Source organism: Dermacentor albipictus, chromosome 5 (assembly GCF_038994185.2).
Source record: "Dermacentor albipictus isolate Rhodes 1998 colony chromosome 5, USDA_Dalb.pri_finalv2, whole genome shotgun sequence".
In the NCBI taxonomy this organism is placed as follows: domain Eukaryota; kingdom Metazoa; phylum Arthropoda; class Arachnida; order Ixodida; family Ixodidae; genus Dermacentor; species Dermacentor albipictus.
Genome location: NC_091825.1, coordinates 28437894 through 28456252, shown reverse-complemented (window position 1 = coordinate 28456252; position 18359 = coordinate 28437894). Strand labels below are relative to the sequence as shown.

At 46.5% G+C, this 18359-nt stretch overlaps 1 protein-coding gene across 1 annotated transcript; it reads left to right on the top strand.

Moving 5' to 3' along the window:
• The first annotated feature begins 143 nt into the window (after positions 1-143).
• Positions 144-4338, top strand: LOC135899696 (uncharacterized). Its single transcript, XM_070538336.1, has 4 exons — positions 144-486; positions 710-823; positions 1292-2658; positions 2807-4338. The coding sequence occupies exons 1-3, from the start codon at positions 285-287 to the stop codon at positions 2611-2613; spliced, it is 1638 nt and encodes a 545-aa protein (XP_070394437.1). The 5' UTR covers positions 144-284; the 3' UTR covers positions 2614-2658; positions 2807-4338.
• Positions 4339-18359: the final 14021 nt, after the last annotated feature.

Below are 18359 nucleotides of genomic sequence, written 5' to 3'. Positions count from 1 at the left end.
GCTACGGCTTCAAGGCTGCCGCATGCCCCGTCGATATTGTACCTTCCACAGGCAACGAAACTAGGAACATAAAGCTATTTCAGGAGTTGTTCATGTCGCTCTACAATGGGCCTTTTTCATGGGTGCCTTGTGCGCATGCGCACCGGAAGTGCTCTGACAGCGACACTAGCGGCGAGCGCCCGAAACATTTTTGGTGACATCCGGCAAAGAACGTACGTACGGGCTCTCCGTGTTGGCCGCGCTGCTCCTTGGCAGGCAGGATCATAGCTTTTTTTTTTTTTGCGATGCCACAGCGATGTGCTGCCGTAGGCTGCAGTAATGCCAGCGGAAAGCCTCCAAATGTGCGATTTTTTAGATTTCCTGCCGCGACACTTCAGGCAACGAGACGAAAGAAATGGGTGCAAGCAATACATCGCGTCAACGCCGACGGATCGCCGTGGGAACCGACAGCGAACTCCCGCGTCTGCAGCAATCACTTCGTAACAGGTAAAGAAACAGTGACTTGATATTCCTTATTACTTGATGAACAGCGTGTCTGTTGAGCGCATAAGTGTAACTTCGAGCCCTTTCCGAGCGGGACCGTGGCAGGTCGGCGATCGTGCATTTGTTTAGTACGCAGTTTCGGTTGTGTTAGCGCAGTGTGTCCTGTGTCGTACACGCGTTAATAACAGAAACACTCAAGCTGTTTAACCGTCACATTTTATTTCAGGAGCGCCCTCCCGCTTTATGCCCCACCCGGACTACGTACCATCGGTTTTCAAGCACACGCCAATGAGATGCCCTGTGTCAATCGCTCGCTTTGACAGAGTGAAGAAACGGCAAGGTATAGGCTGTGTGTGACGCTGTTTGAGATTCGTCAACTGTCAGCATTTACGACCTTGCAGTAATCTTTCTTCATTTTGTATTCGGCACTTGATATTATTTTTCATTATCATGAAATCGCTCGTGTAATGCTGAATACGCCGGCTGTCGTGCGATTGCCGATGCTAAGCAGCATCGTGCAGTACTTGCGAGTGAAGCTTCTTGAATAGCGAATGTTGATTGCTCTTTCTGCCGCAATATAACTCGCGCTTTCGTCTTGGGCGAGTCAGTTACGGTATCGGCGGCAAGATGCTCCCTTCTCTAAACACCAACCCATTTTTAATGAGTCTTTATCTAGCAAAGGGAGATTAAGTGGTCACTTATTTATGAGTAGTACAGAGTTTTTATATTTGATGTTGCGCCTATCTTATTAGTCTTAAATAGCACATTGTTACACTGTCGCGAAATATATTTTAATGTTATTTATCAGCTTCAAGACTGGCAAATGCAAGTGGCCAAGCCAGCAGCGGTGCAACCACATCAGCTGTTGGACAGAGGACTCCACCGAGTATAGCAGCAGGCCAAAATAGGATACCACAGGATTGTCAACCAGTTGCCGGGGCATCTACTCCACCTCTTGGTCAAGGAACACCATTAAGCAGAGCAGCAAGTGCAATGTCATTAGGCTCTACGACCTGTGAAGATGGTGCAGTATTGCATAGTGTACCAGCTGAACACGAAAAGAGCTGCCAGACGGATAATTTCTCTCTCGAGCGTATTATGCTGCTTGAAAGCCAATTAAGTGCAGAAAGAAAGAAGGTGCAAAAGCTAGAAGTACAGCTAAAAGCTGCTGAGGAACAGACAATACAGTGGAAAGCACATTACTACGAGCTGAAGGCTACAACACTGTGCCTCGATAACATGCAAGGTACTGAGCATATGTTGTATTACACAGGATTGCCTTCTGTGCAAGTGTTTTACGATATACTAAATTTAGTTTTGAACAATAACCCTCGGTTTGCAATAGACATAAAGAGCAGGTCACTCACAGCTGCCGAGCAGATGTATGCAGTACTGGTTCGCTTAAGGACAGGTATGGCCACACGAGAGATTGCTCGCAATTTCTTAATTTCAATGCCCTCATTCAGTCGTATATTTTCAGAATGGGTACTTATATTGCAGAAGGTTCTCACTGAAATAACCAGCTTCCCCACACTTCCTGAAGTACAACAGCACATGCCACTTCATTTTAGACGGTACCCAAACACACGTATAATACTTGACACAACAGAAATTCGTATACAAAAGCCCTCAAGCTTAACTGCCCAAAGACGAACTTTCTCCCACTACAAGTTCGCAAACACAATGAAATGTGTTGTAGGTGCAACACCTGACTGCTATGTTAGCTTTGTGTCGCCATTATATGGGGGAAGTACCAGTGACAGAGCTATTGTGCAACAGTCTGGAGTACTTGATCTATTCGAATCAGGAGATGGCATCATGGTTGACAAGGGATTCAAGGTAGATGACCTTCTGCCACGTGGTGTTGTCCTTCATATGCCTCCATTTCGTATTCCTGGAGAAGCGCAGATGAGTGCCAAGGATGTTGAAGCCACAAAGCATGTTGCAAGTGCACGGGTGCACATTGAAAGGGTCATAAGAAGAATCAAGGAGTTCCATTTATTGGACAGACCCTTACCTATAAACATGTTAGACATAGCAGATGCAATTTTCACAACATGTGCATTTCTCTCAAACTTTAGGCGACCACTAATAAATAATGGGAAGGAAGTGGAGACAGACACCATGTAATAGAACACGAAAGCATGCGGTATATTTATTCGGAGCACCTAAAAGGTGCCCGTGTGCTTAGATTTAGGTGCACGTTAAAGAACCCCAGGTGGTCAAAATTTCCGGAGTCCTCCACTACGGCGTGCCTCATAATCAGAAAGTGGTTTTGGCACGTAAAACCCCAAATATCATCATCATCATCATCACCTAAAAGGTGTCATCATGCACTAAAGTTTTATGATGCAAAGGAACGCACTATGTGTGTGTCAGCCTTCTGATAGTCATCTTCAGATGGTCCTCATCACAATGGTCAACTAGATAAAACCCCACAGCATACTTCTTGAAGGACACGTAGCCTGCACCTGTAGTGTAAAGAAATCCAAGGCGTCGGATACGTCGTGTCATGAGTTCTGGAATAATAGCAGCCTTATAGAAGTACACCAGGCCCTGAAGTATGTCTTTCCAAATTTCTGCGTCAAAATATATACGTTCCACTGATATGCAGTCTTGCAGGTCAGCATGGTCTGTGAAGACTACAAAGTCGCACCATGGCTTCTTCGCGACTCCCATCTGTCCTTGTACTTGGTAGTAATAATAATGGTCTTTCTTCAGGGTGACCTCACCATTAGTTACTGCCAAGTAAAAACCTTTGTCAGCGCAGGCGTCGACAACTCTTTGACCAGCTTTCGAAGCGGGGCACTTCACTTCTAGAAGGCCATCCTCACTGCCATCTCTCACAAGGCGATCGGGCGATGCGGCGATGAAAGAATGCAATTCATGAATATGCAATCCTGTTTCCAGGACATCTATATTTTTGTCATATAGCTGCATGAATTCTAGATATTTTTGAACTGCTTTTGCTTCATTTTGTATTCCGTAGAGCCTGGGGTCACCACTCTTCATTATTTCTTTGCGAGGATAAAGTATTTCTTTAACAAGCCCTTCTGGCTTCAGGCAGTGCAGTATTCTGCGGAACTTTGAAGCAGTTAGCTTCCCGGTTCTTTCTGCGAACCATAGAGGGTTCTTATCCTGGCCTACAGTCTTTGCACAGATATCTGCTCTCTCGGTAGCTGTGAGCGACACCTGCTCCTTGAAATATTCGTCGATCAATGTGAGGCACTTCTGCGAATTCATGTCCTCTGTGTCGTTGATGGGGCTCGCATTTTTCACTGGTGCTGGCCTCTCTGTGTAACGGTTCCACACCAGCTCAGGTGCATGTGTTGCAATCGCACTCCTGAACTTCAACAGCCCAGCCTGCCCAGCTGTTCTCAAATGAGGAGGAAGTTGTCGCTTAGCCTTAACGGGCACCGTCTTGTTAATCACATGTTTCTTAAAGGTGATGTCCACCAAGGGTTTGGTCAGCAAATGGTTTTGTCCTGAAAATAACAAAATGCGGGGACTTGTATACAGTTCATACACATGTTTTATAAAGCTTACTGGCCAAGATCTATTTTGACATTTGATTACGCATGCGGTTATTTTGCACTAATGATGGATACTGCAAACTCCTGTGAATCCGATCAGCATGCTAGCTCACCTCTTTTCAAATAGTGTTTCTCTATCAGCATGCTTACATTCTACATTAAGGTACCATTACAAGGAAGAGTGTAGATACCAGACCAAAGCTCCTTTTGAAGTCATTTGTCACATCGTCTTGTGTTCTACCACATACGTCCCTCCTTATTCTGTTCGCTGCATTTTACCTGATTAACTTGAACTGTGTTCTGAATAAAAACATTCACCTTACCTTGTGTTGGTGCCATCCATCTGCACGGGACACTCGTACAAGACAGCCTCTGGATACTTCGTATGGCAAACAGCAATGCAGCTATATGCTGGCACCTTTGGCTTTGACTAGGAAAATCAGAAGAAAATAAAAAGTATTCACATTTAGATGCCTGTTAAATGCTCCTGTGAGTGGGCAAAACAAACGGAAAGAGAAAGCTAATGTTCGTTACAGAATATATATTTAAGAGAGCACGTTGTTGGGCGAGTCGGTCGTACATACTTAATACTTTAAATATATATTTAAGAAACGCGGACTCGCTGCACTACATTGAAGTGCGAGCGTACATTGATTTTCATTCTTTTTCTTTTCTAGCTGCACGGGCAAGGTTCTCGAAGGCGCTGTTATCCGTGCATGATATAGATAGCTTAAACGGTTTATGCACGGTCGGGTTGTTTTTTTGTGTAAATACGGTAGAACATCAAATAATCGCCAGAACTATTCGCCGCGAACTACTCTTCGCAAGGTCATATAGGCCCGAACCAGTGACATGTGAATGCTTTTACGGCACGCATCGCCCACAGCCTGTGGCTCGACTCACTTTGTAAACGAAAAATGAATGTTTCCCGACAGCGAGCCGTAGCGGTGCCTGCACGTAGAGACGGTGAAAGCGCTGCCACCTCGCGAACGCACCGTTGTTAGGACACCGTTTTCTACATCGTCGTTCAGTGTTATATCATAAGGGCGGACAGCACATTCGTGCACAGCATTTCACGTCTCTAAAAAATGTACTTACCCAGCAACGCAATCGCAGTATGCTTGGACGACGGCCCCTGCTCCGCCTTTAGCAAGCGCTACGACTTGCTTGTAGTGGCCAGCTTTCATGGAGCACAAACATATGCTGCGCAACACAAGTTCGGTCCCTGTTGGTTGTCCGCACATCAAATACTCGATCCGGCGAATGTACCTTTCCTCTTTGAACATCCAGCCTTTATGCAGCTGCCGGTGCGACTCGCCGAAATGGCTGTCGATCATGTTGTCAGTCACTGGCGGCACCAACTCCAAATCGCAGCTCCACTGACCGCCGGAGTCGTGAAGTTTCTTGAAGTCTTCAATAGAAAACATGTCGAAGAAAGCTTCGCAAGAGTCGACAGGCGGTTGCGAAAATCAGCGGTGACGATGCAAGCGTACTGTGTAAACTTTAAACAGCAGCAGTCACAGCACAACGCAAAGCAACAAAGAGTGTCATGCCGCCGCGTCAACCGAGAGCCACCGTATTTGCTTTCGGCTCTCGCCGCTAGAGGCGCTCTCCCATCGTGAAAAAGGTCAATTCTCTTATTGACACTTTTCATCTAATTGTAATATTTGAGAAGTTGATTAATTGGATAGGACTATCTAATGAGGCGGAGTGAAGAAAATAGTTTGAGTATCGCCAAGCAGCGGTGGCGTAGTAAGGAAACGACAAGAAACGGTGACGTACAAAACCAAAGTTCGCAATAGGGGATAAGGAAATTTGGTTATGGAAGTTCACAGGTTTTTTTTTCCTTTTTTAACCTTGGTATATAGGACATTAAAACAGACATTATAATAGCAAGGGCATGGCAAGGGCATGGTGGTGCAACCCACCACCCCGTTTCAAAGGACACGCTCATAACATCTATTCATTGAGCAATCGAAAAATGGCGTTAAGAAAACCATAAAAGATTATATTAACACTGTGAACAAAACTCATAGCTAATTTCATCATCATTAGCTAGTGAGCAACATTAGAGTCTATAGAATACGGTTGAGTGGGACGAGTGGCTGGGGCGGCGCATTTGCAGTGAGGCGCGCGACGATCCAACAAATACTGTGGCGGCGCTACAATCGAAATCGATTGGGCCGCATCAAGTTCGCGCCGTTGGAAACTGCTGGCGATTCTGCTCGGCGGGATCGTTCGCACTGCCTCGCACGCTGCTGTTTACGATGAGACCGCTCAAATCGTGTTTATAATTGGATATGGCATGTATTTATGCCTTAGGAATAGATACATTTCTTTGCCTTCTTTATTTCATTTTATTTATATTTAATGCCGCTCATACCTGCGCGTGCATTGCAGCCGCAGTGTTGATTTTCATTCTATATATGTTTACTTACGGTTCTCTTTGGAGGTCAAATATTTTTCTTGTGCTTCAAGCAACATGTATATCTCTTGTGTATAATTCTGCATCAAACCCGGTGCCGCGCAATTCTCCACCGGAAAATACAAAAAAAAAACCGTGTGTCGAGAAAATTGCACAAACAGGCCTGCAGTGCGGCCTGATCCCGGTGACCCGAACCGGTAACGCACTCCCTCACCAGAGCAGGATTGGCCACCCTGGTGCAGTACTTGGCCACAACCTCCTACATGAATACAACAATCAAACCCTGGCCTTCAGTCCTCAGCAGCCGCGAAGCAACTGACCACGGCGGCGGTCAGATCTGTGACGCTGCAGAGGGTGCTAAGAATATCTGGCTCCGGACAGGCCGCCATTGGAATCTGAACCTGGCAACGTTTAACGTTAGAAGGTTATCTAGTGAGGCTAGTCTAGCAGTGTTATTGGAGGAATTAGAGGGTAGTAAATGGGATTTAATAGGGCTCAGTGAGGTTAGGATGACAAAAGAAGCATATACAGTTCTAAAAAGCGGGCACGTACTGTGCTAGCGGGGCTTAGCGGAGAGACGAGAACTAGGAGTCGGATTCCTGATTAATAAGGAAATAGCTGGTAACATACAGGAATTCTATAGCATTAACGAGAGGGTGGCAGGTCTTGTTGTGAAACTTAATAAGAGGTACAAATTGAAGGTGGTACAAGTCTATGCCCCTACATGCAGTCATGATGACCAGGAAGTCGAAAGCTTTTATGAAGACGTGGAATCGGCGATGGGTAAAGTCAAAACAAAATGCACTATACTGATGGGCGACTTCAATGCCAGGGTAGGCAAGAAGCAGGCTGGAGACAAGTCAGTGGGGGAATATGGCATAGGCTCTAGGAATAGCAGAGGAGAGTTAATAGTAGAGTTTGCAGAACAGAATAATATGCGGATAATGAATACCTTTTTCCGCAAGCGGATTAGTCGAAAGTGGACGTGGAGGAGCCCGAATGGTGAGACTAGAAATGAAATCGACTTCATACTCTGCGCGAACGCTGGCATCATACAAGATGTAGACGTGCTCGGCAAGGTACGCTGCAGTGACCATAGGATGGTAAGAACTCGAATTAGCCTAGACTTGAGGAGGGAACGGAAGAAACTGGTACACAAGAAGCCAATCAATGAGTTAGCGGTAAGAGGGAAACTAGAGGAATTCCGGATCAAGCTACAGAACAGGTATTCGGCTTTAACTCAGGAAGAGGACCTTAGTGTTGAAGCAATGAACGACAATCTCATGGGCATCATTAAGGAGTGTGCAATAGAAGTCGGTGGTAACGCCGTTAGACAGGAAACCAGTAAGCTATCGCAGGAGGCGAAAGATCTGATCAAGAAACGCCAATGTATGAAAGCCTCTAACCCTACAGCTAGAATAGAACTGGCAGAAATTTCTAAGTTAATCAACAAGCGTAAGACAGCGGACATCAGGAACTATAATATGGATAGAATTGAACAGGCTCTCAGGAACGGAGGAAGCCTAAGAACAGTGAAGAAGAAACTAGGAATGGGCAAGAATCAGATGTGTGCGTTGAGAGATAAAGCCGGCAATATCGTTACTAATATGGATGAGATAGTTCAAGTGTCTGAGGAGTTCTACAGAGATTTATATAGTACGAGTGGCACCCACGACGATCGTGGAAGAGAGAATAGACTAGAGGAATTCGAAATCCCGCAGGTAACGCCAGAAGAAGTAAAGAAAGCCTTAGGAGCTATGCAAAGGGGGAAGGCAGCTGGGGAGGATCAGGTAACAGCAGATTTGTTGAAGGATGGTGGTCAGATTGTTCTAGAGAAACTGGCCACCCTGTATACGCAATGCCTCATAACCTCGAGCGTACCGGAATCTTGGAAGAACGCTAACATAATCCTAATATATAAGAAAGGGGACGCCAAAGACTTGAAAAATTATAGACCGATCAGCTTACTGTCCGTTGCCTACAAAGTATTTACTAAGGTAATCGCAAATAGAATCAGGAACACCTTAGACTTTGGTCAATCAAAGGACCAGGCAGGATTCCGTAAAGGCTATTCAACAATAGACCATATTCACACTATCAATCAGGTGATAGAAAAATGTGCAGAATATAACCAACCCTTATATATAGCTTTCATTGATTACGAGAAAGCGTTTGATTCAGTCGAAACCTCAGCAGTCATGGAGGCATTACGGAATCAGGGTGTAGATGAGCCATATGTAAAAATACTGGAAGATATCTATAGCGGCTCGACAGCCACCGTAGTCCTCCACAAAGAAAGCCACAAAATCCCAATAAAGAAAGGCGTCAGACAGGGAGATACGATCTCTCCAATGCTATTCACAGCATGTTTACAAGAGGTATTCAGAGACCTGGAGTGGGAAGAATGGGGGATAAAAGTTGATGGAGAATACCTTAGCAACTTGCGATTCGCTGATGATATTGCCTTGCTTAGTAACTCAGGAGACCAATTGCAATGCATGCTCACTGACCTGGAGAGGCAAAGCAGAAGGGTGGGTCTGAAAATTAATCTGCAGAAAACTAAAGCAATGTTTAACAGTCTCGGAAGAGAACAGCAGTTTACGATAGGTAGCGAGGCACTGGACGTGGTAAGGGAATACATCTACTTAGGGCAGGCAGTGACCACGGATCCGGATCATGAGACTGAAATAATCAGAATAAGAATGGGCTGGCAGGCAGTGCGTTTGGCAGGCATTCTCAAATCATGAACAGCAGGTTGCCACTATCCATCAAAAGGAAAGTGTATAACAGCTGTGTGTTACCAGTACTCACATATGGGGCAGAAACCTGGAGGCTTACGAAAAGGGTTCTGCTGAAATTGAGGACGACGCAACGAGCTATGGAAAGAAGAATGATCGGTGTAACGTTAAGGGATAAGAAAAGAGCAGATTGGGTGAGGCAACAAACGCGGGTAAATGCTATCTTAGTTGAAATCAAGAAAAAGAAATGGGCATGGGCCGGACATGTAATGAGGCGGGAAGATAACCGATGGTCATTAAGGGTTACGGACTGGATTCCAAGGGAAGGGAAGTGTAGCAGGGGGCGGCAGAAAGTTAGGTGGGCGGATGACATTAAGACGTTTGCAGGGACAACATGGCCACAATTAGTACATGACCGGGGTAGTTGGAGAAGTATGGGAGAGGCCTTTGCCCTGCAGTGGGCGTAACTAGGCTGATGATGATAATAATAATTCCGCATATAGCTTTCATAAGTAGGTCTTGCGAAACGCAGACGGGGAAAGAAAGACACATGTAAGCTTCCTGCTTGCCGCTTCAAACAAACAAAACATATCGGCCCCATCTGGCGCCCTGTACTCAAATTCGCTGGAAGTATTCTTATAGAAAAACAATAAAAAAAACTGCAGTGCAACATTCCATTCATGTTTCCGCTTCCTGGCGTAACGTGTTCTTTTATTGCGGTCGGCACTCGGGCCAAGGTCGATCCAAATAGGTCGCGAAGCTTCGGGCGAAAAGCGGTTCAGTACAGATTGTCACCGACATCAGCATGGGGGGTTATGGGAGCAGTGATTGAAGCGCGACTATGTTTGGAGGGAACAAACATTGGGAAAGAAAAACGCGTTTTTTAATTCAAACGAGACACAGTTAGATTCATTCAACGAAAATAAAATTCCTAGACAATTTTATACATTCTTGACGAGTTAAGAAAATACAAGTTTAATTTTATTATTAATAATAAATTCATTTCTTTTAAGCACCCATCGCTACAGGGGGCGTTGACGCCACTATCACTCGCAATGCAACGCACGTCTTGAAATGGGCAGAAAGGCGCACTCGTATCACCTGTTGAAATACGCCCCCCTCACAGTTTGTGCTTTCTTGCTTGTCAAAGTTTGTCTGAATTTGGTGACGTGGGTAGCTTCATTGCTTCTTAATCTGTTCAGTCAAATGTAGTGAGTTACGACTGCCAGATAATTGTGTAGTTGTTTTCGTGCGACCGCGCTGGCCGACGGGCTTGGCATCCAACAATAGGATCAGCATTCTACACCTAAAGCTCTCGTCCGCCTCCAAAGAAAGTATGTTCTATGCAGGGATGCGAATTCGACAACCGTATTGCTGGCCTTTTCCTGCATCGCTTTCCACGCTGAAAGCTCGAAACGCCCATCCAGTCGAATGGCAGGGCATTTGAATATATAGCTCCAAAGGAAGAACAACAAAACAAATTTCGCGCCTTCGAAAACAAAATGACGTCACTTCTGCTTTTAACGGACATGGCGTCACATTATTTTTTCTTCCGCCGGAAGTGTTCCCACCACATACAGATGGCGCTAAGCCCCATGGACCGCCGATGGACCGCCATGTTTTGAACGTATGGGCTCCTATGGAAGCTTCGCTACCAGGTACATTTACCTTGCTCGGGCGCCGAAAACAGTTTTAGGTAGCTATTAGGGAGTTTTAGAATAGAGGCCCCAATAGTTTGGGGCCCCAAAGAGCTTTGCGGGGCACGCAGGAGTACACTCTAAAAAAGGTTTACACTCTTTGTGGTGTATATTTGCCACACAACGATAACCGTCATCTTCCTTGCTTGCGTTTCCTTTCTTGAAAACGCGCGCCCGCTACTTTCCCGTCGGGAATGCTACGTCATGCGGATAACGTGCTCCGTAGGTTTCGTACCGTGTCGAAGGCACCGTGCGGGCAGGTTTGCGTTGGTCTCTGTGTTTTGTAGCGCTGCGTTATCTGGACCACACTCTAAGAACAGTTTACACCCTTTGGCTTGCCCCTTCTGTCACACAAAAATAATCGTCATCTGCCTTGATGCGTTTCCTTTCTTTATCGCTGCGAGCCCGGAACTTTCCAGTAACGAACGGCACGCGCGTTATCAGAATAGAACAGTTTACACCCTTGGAGTGCCTCTTCTGACAACGCGCGTGCCGTTCGTCACTGGAAAGTTCCGGGCTTGCAGCGATAAAGAAAGGAAACGCATCAAGGCAGATGACGATTATTTTTGTGTGGCAGAAGGGGCAAGCCAAAGGGTTTAAACTAGAGTGCATGCTCTCCCGGATGTTGCTGTGGCCAGGTGGGACAGGAGGAACTAAATTCCGTGAAATGACCGCGCATGTAACGCTGTACGCAATGTACCACGCCACGGCAATGGCAATGGACGCGGGAAATGTTGCCCTCTTTGGCGGAATCATGCTACACTCTAAAAACAGTTGCACCCTTTGGGGTGTATATTTGCCATACAACACTCTTAGAAAATTTTACACCCTTTGGGGCTTATCTTGCCCCACAACAATAATCGTCATCTGTCTTGCCCGCGTTTCCTTTCTTTAACGCTGCGAGCCCGGTACTTCTCAGTCACGAACGGCATGCGTGTTATCAGTGTGACGCTGCTCTGTAGACAGGAAAGTAGCGAGCGCCGAGTTTTCAAGAAAGGAAACGCAAGCAAGGCAGATGACGATTATTGTTGTAGGACAAATATACACCCCAAAGGGTGCAAACAGTTTTTAGAGTGTAGAGTGTAACGTGCCTCGCAGGAGGAAACCGATGCATTTCAGAATCTGTACAATGAACGCCTTGCAGGTCAGTGATTCCTGCTTTTGACAGCGCATATGGTGCATTTGCGGCACGTAGACGTATACACGTGCGTTATGAATACATTATTCGTGTTCTGTAAAAACTTGCTTTTTTGCATATTAAAACACATGTTGTTTAACTGTTCCTCGCATTACTCGCGACAGCACGAAATCTTTTAAGCAGAACGCGTTCGAGGTTCATGCACACCTGCTCAGGTGTACTTCAATTTACACGTGCTGATAGAGCGTTCCACAGAATATGTGCGTTTTGCTGCCCTCGGCACTGTGCGCCTGTCAGCCGACGCTTCATCCTGGAAGATGGGAAAGAAGCGGCTCCTTTGACTTAAGAAACGAATCCTCCCTACCGCGGGCGTATCTTATCTGTGCGCGCGAGAAGCGCATGGAAGTTAAGGTTAGCGGATGCGCTGCAAGAGTCGGCAAGGCTCCACAGAACGCACGCCTGCGAACACATCAAACGGCTGTTCCATGGTCGCATGTAGGCCGGTTCTACGCGAGTACTGTTCTGCACCGTGTGCCGGCTATCGCAAAACGTTGGTTCGGTGAAGCTTCACTTACCGTGGGAAGAAGGCACCTCACGTCGCAGTCAATGAATCTAAACGCGGAGTCAGAAATGATATTCTGCCTCCTCGCCGGCGCGCTGTCGTAGTGATGCGCGGCCACCCGAAGTTTGTTCAATAAAGCACGACGATTCCTCAAGCCACAGCGAGAATATGTGTTTGTGCTCATAAACTACAAATGGAACGCAAATGAGTTGGTGAGTCGTACGTGTCTCAAGTGAGTTCTTTCAGTGCAGAGAGAATGCGTACATTTTTTTCGTATCGCACTTGCACGAAGGGGCACTCCAAAAGGTGTATTGGCCTAAGAGTGTACACCCTTTTGCCACAACAATATTCGTCATCTGTCTTGTCCGCATTTCCTTTATCTGACGCTGCGAGCCCGATACTTCAGAGCAATGAACTGCATGCGCGTTATCAGCATGACATAGCATTCCTGACAGGAAAGTAACGGGCGCGGCGTTTTTCCAGAAAGGAAACGCAAGCAAGGCAGATGACAATTATCGTTGTGTAGCAGAGATGGACTCCAAATGGTGTAACTTTGCCTACACTCTTAAAGCGGTTGCACCCTTTGGGGTGTATATTTCTCCCACAACGATAATCGTCATCTGCCTAGCTTGCGTTTCCTTTCTTGAAAACTCGGCGCTCGCTACTTTCCTGTCGAGAATGCTGCGTCACACTGATAACGCGCATGCCGTTCGTGACTGGGAAGTACCGGGTTCACAGCGTTAAAGAAAGGAAACGCGGGTAAGACAGATGACGATTATCGTTGTGGGACAAGATAGGCCCCAAAGGGTGTAAATATTTCGAAGAGTGTAAGAACAGTTTACACCCTTTGGAGTGCCCCTTCTGCCACACAATGATAATCGTCATCTGCCTTGATGCGTTTCATTTCCTTAAAGCTGCGAGCCCTGTACTTTCCAGTAACGAACAGCATGCGCGTTATCCGCATGATAGCATTCCCGACAGCAAAGCAGCGGGCGCGGCGTTTTCAAGAAAGGAAACGCATCAAGGCAGATGACGATTATCGTTGTGTGGCAGAAGGGGCACTCCAAAAGGTGTAAACTTTTCTTAGAGTGTATACTGACTCTACACTCTTAGGCAAAGTTACACCCTTTGGCTTGCCCCTTCTGCCACACAACAATAATCGTTATCTGCCTTGATGCGTTTCCTGCCTTTACCGCTGCGAGCCCGGTACTTTCCAGTAACGAACGGCACGCGCGTTATCAGCATACACTCTAAAAATTTTCACACCCTTATGGGTGTAATGCGGGTGTATTCCATCTTTTCACCCTTGTAAACACCCTTGAAACACCCTTTTTTAACGAAAAAGGGTGTTCAACGAGAAAACACCCTTGGAACACCCCAGTCTTTCTAATTTACACCCTAATTATAAGGGAGTAAGTGAACAAGCTTACAGTATATGATGAATGAACATTGCCAGTTAAGGCGTTGATATTGGCTGCACATGAAACGCGCGCTACCTGCGCTTGAATCAGGTAGCTGGAATGATTAGATCGGGGCACCTAGGCAGCAGCGCACTGGCTCCGAACAGTGGTCAAAAATGAAGTTTCCCACGAATGTTGATATTGAACGGATGACACTAACGCGCAGACTTTGCATAGCCAGATATCTGCAAAAGGCTTCATATGATCAATAGCAAAATATTTACAATGCTATCACTGAATACTTAAAGGTGTGCAACCAGTTAGACTGGGAATGGTTAGGAGTGAGGGCTAACGGTAAATAGCTCACCAACTTACGGTTCGTAGATGACATTGGCATACTCAGCAACACTGCAGACTATTTGCAACAAACGTTTGAGGAACATGTCGAAGAAAGTGTTAGTCTGACTGAGAGTTAGTATGCAGAAGAGAAAAGTAATGTTCCGCAGCGTGGCGAGAGAACGAATGTCATGGTCGTTCGTTCAATACGTTTATTGAGCTTAATTACTCGCAGGGGCCTCTGATCAAGGAAATTAACAAAAATAAAACATTGGCTGGAGAGCTTACGGCAGGCATTACTAAATCAAGACCAGGGAGCTTACTGCTAACCATTGCTTTCTTCCGTTACTAACGTATGGGGCCGAAACTTGGAAGTTACCAAAGAAGCTTGGGAAGACGTTGAGGACCGCGCAACGAACGATGGAATGAAAATTATTAGGCATGATGATAATAGACTGGAAGACAGCGATGTGGATTAGAGAGCGAACGGGAATAGCTGATATACTGGTTGCCATTATGAGGAAGAAGTCGTGCTGGGCAGACATTGCAATGCGTAAGGGAGAGAACTGCTGGTCTATTGGAGTTGCAAAATAGGTGCTAAGGGAAGGAAAGCACAGTCGAGGACGGCAGAGAATAATGTGGACGTGATGGAATTGGGAAACTTGAAAACACGTGGAACCAGTTAGCACAAGACAGGGGTATTGGAGATCGCTGGAGAAGCTTTCGTCCTGCGATGGACGTCAAAATAAGCTGATGATGATGATGATGTGATGACATCCATGCTAGCTTCGCGGCATGTCTTTCATGTTATGTCATGCATGCGTGTCATGCACGTTCTGATAGCTCGATTTCCGTCGATTGCGGGGGGGGGGGGGGGGGGCGCTAGTAGCGGCGTAGCCAAGTGGGGCACACGGGGCACTTGTAACGCTCACTAAATGTAAAATTTTTGCTGCTATGGCAATGGCCCCGCTCCTTCCCCCTCCACGGTCAATTGGGACCCCCCCCCCACTCCTCACACGAAAAAATTTTCTGGTTACGCCACTGTGGGGAGGGGGGTGTAAGATTGCTCTAGACCCCTCCCCCTAACTTGTCAACGGAAACGGGGGACGGGAGGGCAGCTGCCGCCGGGCCGCAAACCTTAGGCAGCCCAATTAACGACTGCATTTCCCTTTGGACGTGAATACTGCATTAATGCCATTACACTGTAGGATTCGTGGTGGTTCGAGGGCATGCGACAATAAAAAAAAAACACATACAGCCATCAGAAAGTCTTAGCTTGAGCAGATCTTTGGGAGCTGGGCAAGACTCTCACAAAAGAAAAAAAGCTTGGCACCCCTCTTACAGGCATTGTCAACTCTGGGTCCCACCGCTGACTGTACATTTCCGGTAAAAAAAATCACCCATGAACTCCTCTCGGATTTGTCTAAGTGTGCGTAAGCATTGTGACTCTTCCTCATCTACACGCAGTCCATGTCGTTCTCAATGTTATGAGACTTGATCCGACAAGTATAAGCGCCAGCGCTGCGGCGACACGGGCTGCTCTGGTCGGCAGCGCAAGCAAAGTACTGCAGGTGGCGGGGCCAGGCGCGCTGGTGACGTTCCGTTCGTTTTGAGCCGTTATCGCTCTTTAGCCCTCCTCATCCGCGACGAACCATTATCAACCGTTCTCCGGCGGCGGCTGCTTGTGGCACGGCCGCGCGAACCGTATCTTGAAAGCGAACTGCATTGTGGACAGAGTGTGCCCACTGCTGAAAACTTCACGCGCTGTGTTCTCACCGTTTGCTTCGCTTTGAAAACAGACGCGCGCACACCTATCTTGAAAGTGATCTGCGAAAAGCGCATAGTGCGGCATAAGCTGAAAGCTTCGTGAGCGCAGTGTTCTCGCCGCTTCGGTCGCGTTGAAGCGAGAGCTAGCACGAAGGTGAATTCACTCGCTGCTGCGGGTTCTATGTTGAAAGATATCGTGCTGTACGGACTGACGGACGGATGGTTTTTCTTGTTGGGGAAATACAGAAATGCTTACGTTATAAAAAAAATTGCAGGGTTTGCGAATTTCGCGATAAGAACCAACACCAACCTACTCCCCCGCTGAGCGATGCCGTCTTGATCACCCCCTCCCAACCCCGGGAAAAGGGACACTACCTTTCTATCTCAGTTGAAGAAAGGATGATGAAACGTTAACAACGACCATAACGGCATCTCCTAACGAGTTGTCTTATGGCCTCTGAGATTTGCGCGCGAAGCTGGCGCGCGCGAACTTGAGAGGCCATAATTGGCCGCCTAATAGCATAAAAAGACAAAGACAATGCCAAACGACACAGCTAAAATTCAAACAAAGAACTGATCTTAGCTATACTGTTTGGGGAAAAGAAATACAAAATTAGACAGCCGCAACACACGCCACTAAAGCCGCCACCGCCGGCGTAACGAGGAACCAACAGTTGGCAACATTCATTCGCGCGTCATTGCTTCGCTTCGTTAGGGTGTCTAGATAGGGGAGGTGTGATGACCGCGGCGCCCTTCCCATAGAGTTAGTAGAACAACTCTAGAGGAAAAGCTGGGCCGGAAAACTGGGAACCTCTAGGGCGCCGCCCTGTTGCTACTGGTCAATGTGGCCAGCGCAATTACTATTGAAAGAGCTGAGAACAAGTACAGGTCACCTTATGCTTTGTCACCTAAAAACGCATACCTGATGGCTTTATGAAGGTGGTACGTTAATAATAAGTTTAAAGAAAGCGATCGCTAAGTCCGTGACTTATGTAAATCACGATGTACGCATTCATGCAATAAAGGATGACGCAAATTTCGGTTTCGAATCTGTTTTTTTGGATGCGTAGTAGTTTCGTTTGACATGCGATCGCGCGTCGACATCGGACGCTATGACACACTCCTCTGCCTTATGTGCCACCGAAGCCCCGAAGTGGTCTGGCATATACCTTCACATGTAAGTAAACGAATTTATCTCCTTGTTGAGAATATCACGCGAGTAGGCAGCTCTTGTGGTACATCACAATCGTTCGAGAAGCGTCACAGTAGAGCATTTTTCTGCATGCGGAGCGGTGTTTTTATTTGCAGGTTTCCCTTCAGTAGGAAATTGCTGGACAGGCGGACCAGCGCACCGGAATTGTACTGGCGAAGCCACAAGCAACTCAAAGAATCTGTTTAATTGTTGCACTTTGAACAATCATGCTTCTACAAAGGCCACAGCAGAAAAACAGCCTGATGACCGAGTATTTCTGTGCCACGCAGTAATCAAGAGGCGAGTGCCTAATGCGGACGAAATAGAGTGCATCGAGACTTAGAACGACAGAAAGCTGAGCTAGTTCGTAAGGATTCATTATGCAAAACAGAGGTGAGGCGTGCAGACAGGACACAAGAGTAGAGAAGTGGGCGGCGCGCGTGTTGTTTGCTTGTAAATACTCTACTCTTGTTTCCTGTCTGCACGCCTCACCTCCGTTTTGCATAACGAGTGCATCAAGCCACATATTAATAGCTTAGGCGTTTTATTAACTGTGCAATATTTTCAACACTTCCTTGCATGCCATTTCATGTGGCATATCTTTTCTGGTCACAAATTTGTGCAGCGAATCTATTTGCATGATCGACTCCGGGCCTGTGGGACCGTTCACTTGCACTTGATGCTGAGTCTTTTACATGTACCCATAAACTGCAGATATGCACATCAGATCCCTGCGAGCACTTTCAAAATTCAATTATTTTCGACAACAGGCACATATGCAATACTGACATAATCCGGAATACCACTAAGCAGCTGGGACACATTTTTGTTGACCATACTCGCAGGTAAAATAAGTACATCATGTGGACAGCTCCAGCTCATTTTCCTTAAGTCAGTGTGTACAAGAGTTATGCAAAAATAATTTTTTTCTCGCGCACCGATTATTTTGCTTTATAAGCAAGAGAACCCACCACGTTAGTGTAACGTATCTTGTGCATCACACTAATATGTGCTTTCATTTACCAAGTGAGATGAGTTACTTTTATGGCTCATTCAGTCATATCACACTGCAAGCTGCATTCATCAAT